At 39.1% G+C, this 13901-nt stretch overlaps 1 protein-coding gene across 1 annotated transcript in view; it reads right to left on the minus strand.

The window, feature by feature from the left end:
• The window catches only part of LVRN (laeverin), a 36341-nt gene that overhangs the window by 1830 nt on the left and 20610 nt on the right, over positions 1-13901 (minus strand). Inside the window, exons 12-18 of the mRNA XM_074166523.1 lie at positions 12706-12845; positions 11129-11184; positions 9645-9798; positions 7967-8061; positions 7187-7294; positions 3258-3428; positions 1851-1991 (exon numbers count right to left, since the gene is read on the minus strand). Of these exons, the coding sequence (XP_074022624.1) occupies positions 1851-1991; positions 3258-3428; positions 7187-7294; positions 7967-8061; positions 9645-9798; positions 11129-11184; positions 12706-12845 (865 nt within the window). The remainder of the gene's footprint in view (positions 1-1850; positions 1992-3257; positions 3429-7186; positions 7295-7966; positions 8062-9644; positions 9799-11128; positions 11185-12705; positions 12846-13901) is intronic.

The raw sequence follows: 13901 nt of genomic DNA on the forward strand, positions 1-13901 counted from the left end.
AAGCTGAAGTTTGCAATTGTGTAGTCTTTTTCCCCTTTTAAAGAAATATCATTAACATTCAATTTAGGCATTTGAGCAGGTTGAAGCACACTAATTACCCTTCATTTTAGTTTCCTGGTAAGATTTAGTATTTCTACTTTGGTAGCATGAATTCTTTGCTTAAAATGCATGATCTGTGTGAACCCATACAGCTAAACTGAGATAGAAAGACTAATAGTGATCCTAACAACTTGGTGTTTCTGTTGGTATCTTGAGAATGGCATATAAATTAATGCCCACACTATTCTTTTAGTCTGAAAATAACGTGTCAGTTTCCCAGCAAACTTCTCATCAGTATGGAACACAGAAAAGCTTTGTAAGGCAACAAGTTGGTGTGACACAAGTGTGTCACACCAACTGAATGTGTCACCACACGTTCATTCAGCCGTGTGTCACCACACGGCTGAATATGAGCCGGCAGTGTGCCCAGGTGGCCAAGAAAGCCAACGGCATCCTGGCTTGTATTAGAAATAGTGTGACCAGCAGAAGTAGGGAGGTGATTGTCCCCCTGTACTCAGCACTGGTGAGGCCACACCTGGAGTATTGTGTCCAGTTTTGGGCACCTCAATACAAGAGAGATATCGAGGTGCTGGAGCGGGTGCAGAGGAGGGCAACGAAGCTGGTGAAGGGCCTGGAGAATAAGTCATATGAAGAACGATTGAGGGAGCTGGGACTGTTTAGTTTGAGGAAGAGGAGACTGAGGGGTGACCTCATCACTCTCTATAACTACTTGAAACGACGTGGTAGAGTGGTTGGTGCTGGTCTCTTCTCACAAGCAAACAGCGATAGAACAAGAGGGAATGGCTTCAAGTTGCAACAGGGTAGGTTTAGACTAGACATTAGGAAGAAATTCTTCACAGTAAGAGTGATCAGACACTGGAACAGGCTGCCCAGGGAGGTGGTTGAGTCACCATCCCTGAATGTGTTTAAGAGTCATTTAGATGTGGTGTTGGGGGATATGGTGTAGGGAAAAACTTTGTAGAGTGGGGAAGATGGCTGGACTCAATGATCCCGAGGGTCTTTTCCAACCTGAATGATTCCATGATTCTATGATTCTATGGCACAAATGTGCTACAACTTGCCTTTTCTAGTGTTAGCAATAAAGATACACACTTGAATGTTCCCAGAGGGCTGGTCTTGGTTATGCTGCCACTAATGGCTCCCGATGGACTCCTCTGCCACCAAACGCAGCAGGAACACACTCTGTCATGGCTCCACTGCTTTTCACCATTGCCAGGAGAGAAGGAGTCTTCGAACAGACTTCAAAATATTTGCTTTGCTCAAGACAGGTAGCCCAAGCTCTCCTGCAGTTTACCTGCATCAGTGCAGGCAGGCTAGAGATGGGTTAGGGCTTAAGTCAGGGAATAACACTGTAGTTGGTCCTTGCAGTGCTTGTAAACCTGTATGCTCCAATCCCCCATCTCTTCATATTCTCTTTGGAAAAGAGGTTACAGTCTACCTCCAGCATTTTACACCCATGCTTGTGAAATGCTAGTGGATCAACCCATTTCTAGAGTCAGATTTCCCAGGAAATTTAACACTTAAAAGAACAAAACCAGTCAGGAACAGACTAATTTTTAAAGCATTCTGCATCTGACATGAGGTCTTCTTTGACCTTAAGTTCTGATCAGAATTGAATCCTCTGAAAACTCTGCAGGGCATACTTAAGGAAGCGCATCAATCATTGCAAAAAAAAGCCATCTCTGAAAGGAAAATTTGCACCTGGATTTCACAACTCAAACATAAAGATGGAGGAAGAAGCCAAACAGCCACAGAAATAAAGGGAATCCAAAGCTGGTAGCTTACCATACCTTTCACTTAAAAGTGGCCAGTTTTCCGTAACAAATTCCCAGACTATACGGTGCCCAATATCCTTAGTCACCACATATAGGATGATGATTGAAGTACAATTGGAAGAAAATAATGTATCACTGAGTCCATATTGCAAGTACCTGTTAGAAAAGAAGGTAATAATTGTACCTATCACTTGCTGTTTTAACAGTGATGATCTGGAAATATCATCCAATTTGGGAAAACTCCTGTCTCAACAAATACCAGAATGTGGAAAGTTATACCAAAATTGGTGTCACTCTGAGCTGTGCGTTAAGCTGCCGCCACAAGAGCAGGTGGCTGGCAGGAGAAGCACCTTGGCTACTTTCAGAGCTTTAGACCCATTGAGTTTACGGCAATTCTTGGATGATCATTCCTTAGGCCATCACTGGCAAATTTCTGTCCTTTGGCAAATCCGTTACATAATGTGGACCTAACAGAATAGAGAATTCAGTTTCAACATCTTTTTACTGATAAAGTTAAAAGATTTTATATCAGTGCCAGTGAAAGATAATAAATACAGTACTCCAAACCGTGTTCAGGAAGCATTTGGACAACACTCTTAGATATAGGGCTTAATTTTTAGGTTCCCCTTCATGGAGTCAGGAGTTAGACTGAATGAACTTCGTGGATCCCTTCCAACTCAGGATATTCTACAGTTTTATGAAGCTGGAAATTTTAAAAAAATTACTTTTCGGTGTAAGTCTGCTCTTCAAATGGCAACCAGTTTGATGGTAAGTCTATTTTAACTTTTGCCCTTAACCTGGGTGATTTGGCTTCCACACAGAGGCTAAACAGACCATGGCACTTTAGTTTGGAAACAAAATAAGAAGGGGAGAAGAAGTATGGGAAAATTATATAAAATCATAAATGGTAGGGGGAAATGTCAACACGAATTATGACAATTACTGTTTCATACAGTACAGAGAGTAAGGGCAGCCAATGGGTTCCAAGTTAAGAAAGAAACCAACACAAAATAGGTTTAAAACAAACCAAAAGGAAGTATGTTTTCATACAATATGCAATTATATTCGGGATGTGTTGCCATAGTCTGCTGACCATAAAGCCTGAAGGTATAATTTTAGTTAGAAAAGGTCATTAGATATACTGACAGAACACAGGCCCAGTGTTAGACATTACATACTAGTTACCAGCTCAGGAAATTCCTTTCTCAGTGATTACCATCTGGGATGTTATACCAGCAGAAGCATCATTTATGATTGTCCTTTTATCGTACTTTCTCTGTAAGAAAACTCTAAAGATTCATCCAGTGGTCTGTAAGACAAGTTTCTGGGACAGCCTAACCTCTATCTGGTTTGCACAGTGCAGAATTTGTGTTCTTATGATTTACTTATATATACAGAAAGATATACTTTGATTAAGGTCACCTGTAAAGTAACCATGACTCTTTGGCACAGCTCATGGCAGAGAGCAGGATGTCTTTATCTTCCTTTGTGGAGTCAGTATGGTTATACATTTCCCATGCAAAATTCCATTCTTTATCACTTCCCATTGCAACACCATAGCAGCAGACCGTTCTTCTAATTAAAAAGGGAATTCTGCAAAGCAAAATATGATTAAAAGGTATTGTATTGTTGTAAAGTCAAAGCCAGCAGTTAACACATAACTGAAAACAAATATTTATTTACAGTTAAAAGATGCACAAGAAGGGAAATATAAAATAGCAATCTAAATAATGCTAGGAAAATTGATTGGTTTATTCATGATTTAAATATTTAAAAAGCATGCAGTTTAAATGCAAACCAAAACCACTTTTTAAAATCATTGGGTCAAGCTATTTTGTGTACATACAGTGTCAATGCCACTTTTGGCATCACAGCCTAGGACATGGATCAGACCAATCAAGAGGGTTCAGTTGCATATAAGTGTCATCCCAGACAAGTCTTTTCAAAGTTTCTTGAGTGAGGGCATTCAGTAGGAAGAGCCACGTGCAGCACAAATGGAAACAGAAGGGACATTTCTCCATGCAACACACGGCTTCCTATTACTCCCACCCCAGGGGACAATCCTCAACACGGCAATGAACTTCATAACTGACATTATCAGTGTAATACTCTTACTTCATGTTCAAAGGCTGAACAGAAAATTTCTCTTGCAGCAATGATGTGTCCCTGACACTAAAACATTCTCAACCCTTTCCAGTGATAGCAATGTATTCTACTATGCAGGCTATCTGAAAACTGTTTAAATTAATGGTATTTTAGGCTAATTCTCTGTAGGACAATGGGTGCCATTGCTACAAATTAAACATTGAACTTCCCAAGGGCACACTATTAATCTGCCTATATTACATTACACAAGACCAAGATTGTAAGTAGAAGTGTAAACACTATCTTCCATTAGATCATGACATAGACTAGGAAAATCAGACAAGTTTCTAATCACAAAAATTGTTCTTCAGGCCCAAAACCAGAAGCAGAAAATTAAAATGTAAATATAAATTGAGAAAAATTCCTCAGAGTTTCACTAGACCATTCTAGAGAAAATGGGAATGATACCAGCAGATACCAGAAGAAAGACTATATGACAGCAATCTTAAAAGCTGAGACAAGTAATTTATAAACTCTGGAAACTAAGTAATTTGTAAACTGTGGACTAGTGAGAGTGATGGAAAGAGTTGGGTGTTCTGGATGGCAGACACCGCTTGTTAAGAAGAAAGATGCGGGGTTTTGATAGTGCCATTGTGGGTGGGGAATTTCACTGGCATAATAACAGAAAGTGTGGACATATTTTATGTTTATTGAAAAAAAATAAATTGGTTTCATTTACCTGCATGTGTGCTGAAACATAGGGGATTTGCCACTGAGAATAATGCTTACTGAGACTGAGTGGTTATGTCAAGGTAAAGAACAGTCCGGCAAGGAACCCTGTTACGACAGGTCTTATTTGAGTTACAGGGTCCTGTAATTTGTTTAATAATCATTTCATCACATTGCAGAAAGAGGACATGGTAGAGTGATAATAGGGTAAAACTGCTTTGGCTAAAATACAGCCATTTATTTTGCTACTGCAGCTCTTCCGATAGTTTCAAGAAAAATGTTGGTTACTACGTGTAAAGTTGTTGTGGGCGAAGACCAAATAGACAAGCTCTGCGTATCATCTGGCTGCAGATTTGATGTTCAGGCAGGCCATATGGACAGCTTACTGTGGGACAATCATCTACTGACTGGTGACATCTATGCTGGCCCTGAAGTGGTTTATCTTACATAGTTCACAAAGGAAGTCCATTATGGTCCAGAGGGACTTTGGAGCTTGAGGTTCTGTCAGAAGAAGGGTGGGGCTTACTAATCGATATTTTTTTCTGGGAGTGGTTGTGTGGTTTGATATTACCAGCCTGACAGGATTCTCTCATTTCTGGATCTTGGGGAAGACGCAAAAAGCTGCTGGGAAGGAGGGTGGATTATTTTACGTTGCTTTCCCGGAACCAATGCAGAAGTGACATAGGGATTTCTTAACTTTTGAGGGCAACAGCAGTATACGGTTACTTTCAGTAAATAATTAAAATGTACAGCAATATTGTCCCTCCCTCTAGACTCATTATCTTCTTTCAAAAGGAGGCAAGCCAGTAACAGCACCACAGAGAATACATTAATTTACCTAGCTCCACTTCACTCCTAGAAGCAAAAAAAGAGTAAAACTGAGAAACTGGCTGAGAATCACGGCTCTTGGCTTGTTATCTCCATGGAACAGATAAAAATGCACCATATCAAGTCCAGTTAAGTTCTGCCAGGAACTGTTTGGAAATGTTCAGCTGAAAGTTGATCATGTTATTTGAAAGGGAAAAGCATTACTCCCTTCTACAGGTGTAAGAATCCTACTGGGTTCCACCTGTGGCAACACAGCTATAGTGTGCCGTTATGAATTTTGCTCTCAGAATAGAAAATATCAAGGGATCTGTCTGTGAAATATGAGTCAAAATTTTATTGTGCCCTTTTCCTTTTCTATCCAGCATATGAAAAGCCTACTCTTTAACTGACCAGGAACTGTGATCTGTTCTTTGAAACCTGAAAAGTGTCCTATCTCCTATTTTTTTTTCCTTAAAACATGATCATTTTTTTAATTTAATAAAATTTATAGTTGCATTTTTTTCCACACTCTTAGCTATGTGAAGTGTGAGGCTGTAGAGTCCCTTTGAACTCATCTCAGTGCCAGGAAGGACAGCGAAATTAATCTTCTCCATCTAATTCAAAGCCAGATCAGGTAACATATTACACAGACTTTTCAGCTCTTCAATGTATATAAGGTATGTAGTATTCCATCAGGGAAAAAAAATATTTCAAAGATTATTAAGGGGGCAAGACAGGTTTGAAAACAGCCTGAGAATTCAGTATGGCATTGTTGCTTTAAGTGTGGGATAGTAAGAATCTCTGGAACATGACAGAATATATTTAGGCTATTTAAACTTTTCAATTAACTGTAAAGCACAGTTTGGTTTTTATGAGGATGATCACTATGAAGGTATATAAAAAACCGCAAACATAAAAGTACAAGTTTGGTTTACTTAACCAACTACATATATCAATAAAGATACACATAACAACAAAATACTTATGACAGCTATGACAAATAAAAAAATAATAAAATTTAAATATTCACTCACCAGTGCCAATACTATTTGACTATTGCACAGAAAAAAATCAAAAGAAAGAGGGAGGAAAAAAGAATAAGAATTTCAATACATCGTAAATTTTCTTTAACAATGCAATACTCGAATGCAAAAAGTCTGATCCTGGCAGAGCCCAGACTCCATCCTCGCAGAAACCAGAAACCTGACCACTAGGTTCCAGTATCAGCATAAGAACTGGAAGCTGTCCCCTGCACCTCGTTATGTGAATACAGAACACACAAGGCAATTTGACGGGCTCACCACCGGCAGGTGCCTGTATCTCACAAACATCATTTCACTCAGTATTGCTACGAGAAGCTTCGAAACTGAGTTGGAATACATGATAACCCTAAGGCTGTACTGCAGCAAAGGGACTGGACAATATGGGATAGTAGCCCTAATCCAAGGTTCCCCTGTTATGTGGCGAAACAGATTTTGGTCCTCATGGCAAAAATCTGCATCTGCCAGTCTGAAAAGTCTATGCAAAAAGCAGTAATTATGAAAGCATTATAAAGTTGGAATTTGAGGAAAAGGGGAAGGTTTAGGGGGCCAGAGTCAGGCTTAAATTCTCTTCTTCTGTCGAGAAAGAAAAGCAGTGCATTTTTCATTCTGCTTTCCCCATATAAAAGTCCTTTAACTTTCCACCTCTCTTACACATGCACACCTCTAGGAGCACATTATCACTCTTACTTGTACTCAGGATTGTCCATCCACTTAGCATACAGTTCAGATGACAGGTCCAAACAGTCTTGGAGGCCCAGCCAGCACGCTGTTGTAAAAAGTTTTTCCAAATACACTCTTGAAGGGAAGTCAAAATAGCAAGAATAAAAGATATGCATTCCACACTTGAAGTGCATGACCAGCCCAGTTAGAGCACGACACTGTTAACACAGTTGAAGTTTAATTTAAAATAAAACCCAAAACCTACCAATAATGGGTTCCTGATGTCAATATTCATGGGCATTAGTGAGGCTACCAATGTACTATAATTTTTCTTAGTTTTTTTCTGTGGTTTATATCCCTCTTGGTAGTTTTAAGAGACTAGTTGCATCTTGTCCAAATCACTCTGACATTCAAAACTGTGGCTGCAGTGGCCTTTATTTTAAAGTTCTAGTGATTGATTCACAAATCACATCTGAAGTTCACTGCTGTCAGTTTTTCCCCAACTGGCAGCAGCCCGTTGAGCCTGTTCCCCAATAAACAAAAGCTACTGCTCAGATCATTAAACTACCATCTTCTATGCTCAATAAATAGACTGAAAATATCCCAAACTATCCTGATACTGCAGTTTCATTGGAGGTGTCATCATGAGTAACAGACGCTTATAAATAGTAAAAATAACAATTCAGTTACATTCAAATTAATTAGAGCACTTTTCCCATATCTTGTATTTAAATTTACAGAGGTAAACTGCAGTGTGTCAGATCCAATCAAATCAGAACAAACTTTTGAGAAAAGCAGACTACTTACTGAGCAAAATAGTCATCTTCCAAAGCATCAACATTTTGACGAATAAAACCTGCATAATAATGGTATATTGGCAACATTCTCTTTAAAAGGTATTTCTTTTAAAAGAAGGGAAAGAAAAATTACTTTCATTTAGATGCAAGTTTTTATTTTACTGTATTTTTCTTTACTTACTCAGACTTTTCCTAAATATTTACCACTATTCGTTTCTTGACAATGCAGCACATTAAATAAAGTATATAAATTGGGTTTAAAATTCAATACACCTGTTCATCCATTCAAACTGGCAAGTTACCATTTCACATCATGAGGACCTTTGAACTCATTATGAAAGAAAACAAATGCTCCTTCTCATAGAAAAAGACAGAAAAATAACTTCTTAATAGAAAAGACTTTGTTTTTCTCCCATATTTTAAATATGCCTTTACTTTTAGAACTTAAGAAAACTACTATCATGGGATTGTACTTTGAACAAAAGTGAAATCTTCTTTAAATAGAAGTCAAGGAAATAAGACAGTATCATCTCAGGTAGCTCAAATATGGGAGAGAATCATCTCATTTAGTATCCAAACCCAATTCCTTCTTTCTCTCCATGAAGATGAACCAGAAGGCAGTAGAAACCACAGCGCACATACATACTATATGCCCTTTATACCTAGCAGCATTACTCCCGTTACTTACTACTGAGTATTTACTACTGACTGACAGCTGTATTTTCCAGATCCTCAGTTTTACAAAAACCTAGTGTTCTGCCTTGAGCGACACAGGACTAAATTTTCTTCTAATGCTGGGGAAAACTGCACTCTTAGAAAAGACTCTAGTGTCTGAATTAATGAAAATATTTACTTTATAGCCAGCCAGGCTCTGTGGGATTCAAGGTCTTTGTGTTTTCAAGCCTTGCCAGGTGCAGGGACGAGGAGGAGCAAGGCCTGGGCGTTTGACCCAGGCTGGCCAACGGAATTATTTCATACCATGAATGTCACATTCAATATAAATTAGTAAGTTTGCTGAGGAGCTCGCTCTCTCTCTCTCCCTTGATGACTGCGATCCTGAGAACTTCTTGCCTCAGTGCTGGACCCCTGAGCCCTTCCCTTCCTCCCGAAGCCATAGTGCTCACAGAGTCCGACATTTGCTGTCCACAGCTGGGAGTGCACAGCTTCTACTGATATAATCGTCTGAGTATAATTCTTGTATATCTTATATCAGTATCAGGATTAATGCTGGTTCTTTAGTATTACTGTTTATTATTTAGCCTTAGTCTATTAAATCTATTTATATTTCAGCCCTCGTGTTTCTTTGTGTTCCCCGATTCCCCTTTCCGGGTGGGGAGGGGCAATCGGGGGATAGAATAATTGTCTAAACGACAATAAATTGTTATGGGTTTTCTCAAACCATAACACCTAGGATCAAGCTTAATATAAAGAATGTGAATATATTTCTGCTTTACAATAAGAATTGCTGAAGATTCAATGATTTTTATCATTGATTACTATGTACAAATAAGTACCTCCTCCCATTTAAAAAAAAAAGGTGACAAAATCATACAAAAGGAATGACATGCAAAAGGAACTATGACCCATCATAGTCGTCATTACATTCTTGAGAAATTAAAAAGCCTTCATTTCAGTCTGATTTATTTGAATGGTCTAGTATCTTTGCTAACTAAGAAAAAAGGTGATACCTTTAGAAGTGGATATACTTCAAAGTTCTTCAGAGTACCTTCCAAGTTCTCCGGTACTAGGTTTAACAATATCACATTCCATATAAACAGTTCATCTTCTCTGTCAAGGTACTTTGTTAGTTCAAGCGCTGTTTCAATCTGAATGTATCCAAACCTATTTGAAAATAAAAAACCTCATACTCAAGCATACCTATTCACATTAATTACCTACCATGAATATCTTTTTATTTATGACCCTGACAATAAAACATCAGGATACTGCATGAAGAGTGACCTTGAAAAGCCATTGGAAAAATAAAATAAATATAAAACAATGGTGATTTTAAGAGCTGAACTTTCAAAACAATTATTAGAGAGGACAGTGCCACTATCAAAGTAATAGGACAATCACGACAGTAGGCAGACTGTATGCTGCTTGTGTCTGCAGCATACAGTATAGGCACATTTACAGCATGAGTCAGTCTCACTAGGACAAATGAAGGAAAAGAGCACTGTTTTGAGTTATAATACATTTTTATTTTTATTGCTAAACAACGTATTTTCATTACAGGTTCTTTTGTGGAATATACATTTTTGCAAAAATCAAACAATTTAATTCACATGCACACTATTTGTGGAATTAACAACTTCAGCATGGCATTTCTGTGCCTTAGTGTGGAACTAGCACAGAATCAATTTTTTCCCAGTAAAATTCCAATTCAAGCCCCTCTCCTCTGGAACAAAAACTTTTCAATGTACTTACATAGGAGCTATATACTTCAAAGTTACATACTTCAAAGTTACATACTTCAAAGTTCTTCAAAGTTACATTCCTTATTAACCACCAGTTTTGAGCTCTCTTATGAGAAGGGGCATTTGCATGAGAGGAGGAATGGGAATTTTTACTTCCTCCTCTCAGAGCTACCTCCAGAGGTGCTGAGGGGAAGGCACTATGTTTTGGCCACCTCCTCCCTGAGCTCCCACATCATAGGTGTCTGATGCTTTTGGGATCTCTGGTACAGACATATTTATTGCATCTTCAGCTCCAACAGCACTGCTTGCCTTTCTAGCACCACAGACATGAACGACTGAGTCATCCATCAGCAAGGGAAGTGAAAGAGGTATTAAGAGTGATGCAGGACAGCATAGCTGAGACAGCCCAGAATAAATTAAGGAAAATTCAGAATGTTCATTCAGAATCTTTCTTCTGTTACAACAAATATAGGTTAGTCCCTAAAAAACCCATGACAGTTCCACTATTTAAAATATTTCCTAAAAGCTGGAACAAAAGGTAAAAGAAATTTTGAAAGAAATCACTCAGCACTTGCAGAAGAATAGATTAAATACCTAACTCCCCACCATTTTGTCAAAAAAGCTGTTGTCCTTATGAGGCACATACGCGCAGGAATGCATGAAGCAGAATTAGCAATGTTGAATGCAATTCTGCAGTTCAATCTAGAATTGAGTTCAAATAATTTTCTATGACATATTCAAAACATACTTACTGTGTTAATGCAAAAGCATCATCTATCAGCTGGAACCTGTTGACAGCGGGAATAGCCTGCAGAAAGCATTCATGTGGCGTTAATAGATCTAAGCATGTCATTAAGAGTTTTAAAAAGCTTTACTATGTTTCAGAAGGATAAGACGCATCTCTAACACTTTTTCTAAGCCAAAATCTTCAACAGAACATCATAAAATGGATTCTGCATTTTAAGTTGGAATTATGTATGTGCTTTTAGGAATGTTTCTATAGATAAATATATAAACATACAGCTACACAATATATTTATATATATAAATATTTAGCTACACTACATTAGCACGGAATTTCAAGACCCCCTCTTATTTGCATGCCATAATTAAAATTAAACTATGGAAATGCTACATTTCCTAAAAATACCCTAGTTATATCATTTTGGTACATTTTTTCCTTTTGAGGCTTCATTTCAGACTATGTACTCAGATTAGTACAGAGCAGAGTGTCTGCTGCTACCATGAATTAAATGACCAAGGCAGGGCCGTGGGTGAACCCCTGCCTACAGCTCATGCTCTCCTGAGGTCCACTGGTCCCTCCTTCTCTCCTCCCTCTTTACATGCCCCTTCGGCTCGGCTGCTGCTCGAGAGAACCTTCCTATTGACCAGTGCTGAAATACAGCCCCAAGTCACCACACACCTCCCTTCCTGCTGACTTAGATTTGCTGTGCAAGAAAAAAGCCTAGAAGAAAGGAAGCCAGTGTGCCGTAGAAAGGTTCAACCACACCATGTGCACTGATCAGCCGACCTCGCATCTAGACCTTTGGGAGAAGTCATCTGACCGCACTGATTACGACTATGCTAAAAGCTCAAACTTTCTCACTGTTGTTACCAAAAACAACAAGCTGACATTACTACTGGAGCCTCTGACTCACTCTAGGGTCAGGCAACATGAAGTACTATGCAACCCCACATACAGCCACATGTACAGGCTGTTCTGTACCACCTGCAACCCACACTGTGGTAAATCAGAGGTGGGATGAAAGTTATTCTGAGTTCCAGTGCTTACAGAGGACTGAAAGAGCCCAAGTAGAACTGACTGGAACTTCTAAGAAAAATCTCCACCAAATAAAAACCAACCAAAAACCCCAGTCAGATGATTTTATTTTTTTTTTTTTTTAAATTTCACTGGCAGAAATTTGAGGTTTGAGGAAATGTGGAAATAAGAAGGTTTCTCCCAGCTTTCCTTCACCATGGTTACCTAACAGCAGATAAAGCTCAGTCACACATCCATACCAGTAACTCTTTGAGCCAAATTTAAAAGACTGGAAGAACCACAAGCCGTTAAGGCAACTTTGAAGACAGAATGCCACCTCATATGAAGTCATTTTTCATGCTTATGTGAAACTATTTGGGCTTGTTCCTCTTCCACTATGGAAAGCTGCCAGTGACTTTAGTGGTGCAACAGTGGATCATTTCTTCTTATGTGATACTTGAGGTTCCCATTATTCCACGGTTTCATCAGTGTGATTACTGATAAGAGCTGCAAAAAGAAATACATGGGAAAAGTCTATTTATAAGCTTGAGAAAACAAATATGATCTTACCTTTGGATCATTTTCAAGCAAGTGTGCCAATCTTTTTAAGTTTATTTGATCATAGTTCACCCTGTAGTATCCACTTAAATTTACGTTTAGCAGGATCCAGTCATATTCTGACTCTGACACTTGCATTTCAGGAAACACTTCTGTAAAGTGAAATTAAAATGTATCATTTTGTTTTCTGTGCACTGATAAATTCTCTTGCATTTACAAACACTGGAATTGGTACTTCTTTGAGATCTGACACACAAGTTTGTGGTTGGACTCAAAGAGATTCCCCCAAATGCTCGGTCCATTTGTGATCTCCGCTCTGCACAGCAGAAGGACTTCAGCAGGCAACTGACCGCTCAGGTACCAAGCGCCCTGAGATGGCAAAGGGGAGAGTTCAGAAAGGCTGCCCAAGAATAAACAGTCTGGATGAAGAGCGACACCCTCACATGCCTGCTGCAGAGCATGCACCCTCAGCACGACTGCTGCTCCTGCTGCTGCTCCAAAACACAGCGCTCAGTACTTTACAGAAGAACTGACCACCTACCAGTATTCACATCAATGGAGATCAAGGAAAGCAAAACAGGGAAGTTTATGCAAGAGACAAGTATTTATTTTAAATAAAACAGTCCTGTAGTCTTTTTGAGTTACGTTACTCCCTAAAGGCCTCCTTCTGCAGTCCCATTTCATCTCACTACTATACACTTTATGTGTGCTTGTATGATTGCTTGCTTCTGATTGCCTACAGCGGATCTGAAGGAGCCTCTGCAGCCTTGGAGGCTCTAAGCTGCCTCACAGAAGAGGATTCAAATGCTTCTTTAACTGGCTATGATCATCTTGATTTAAGAAGGCAAACTCTCTTAAGGCAATACATCGCTATTGGTGAGTAGTCTGGACCCAGCACTGCTCTACTCTGAGCAGAAGACTGAGACTTCGATGTATTTTGACAGAGCAAGTACTACAGAATTCATCCTCAGTCATCTTCGCAAATTAAATGAGATGGGAAAAGCGGCAAGTGACACATACTGGCTTACCCATTTAAAAACAGCACGGGTGGCTGGAACATGGCGCCAGCAGTATTTCCCCTGTAATGGCATATTGATTCAATGCTCTGCTAATCATCAAGAGCACTTTTAGACCCCTCTAAAACAGAAAAACTATGCTCATCCACTCCCCAGGCTGAGTGAAACCTGTTCTACCATAACAGCACCATC

The sequence above is a fragment of the Numenius arquata genome, chromosome Z (assembly GCF_964106895.1).
Source record: "Numenius arquata chromosome Z, bNumArq3.hap1.1, whole genome shotgun sequence".
Taxonomy (NCBI): domain Eukaryota; kingdom Metazoa; phylum Chordata; class Aves; order Charadriiformes; family Scolopacidae; genus Numenius; species Numenius arquata.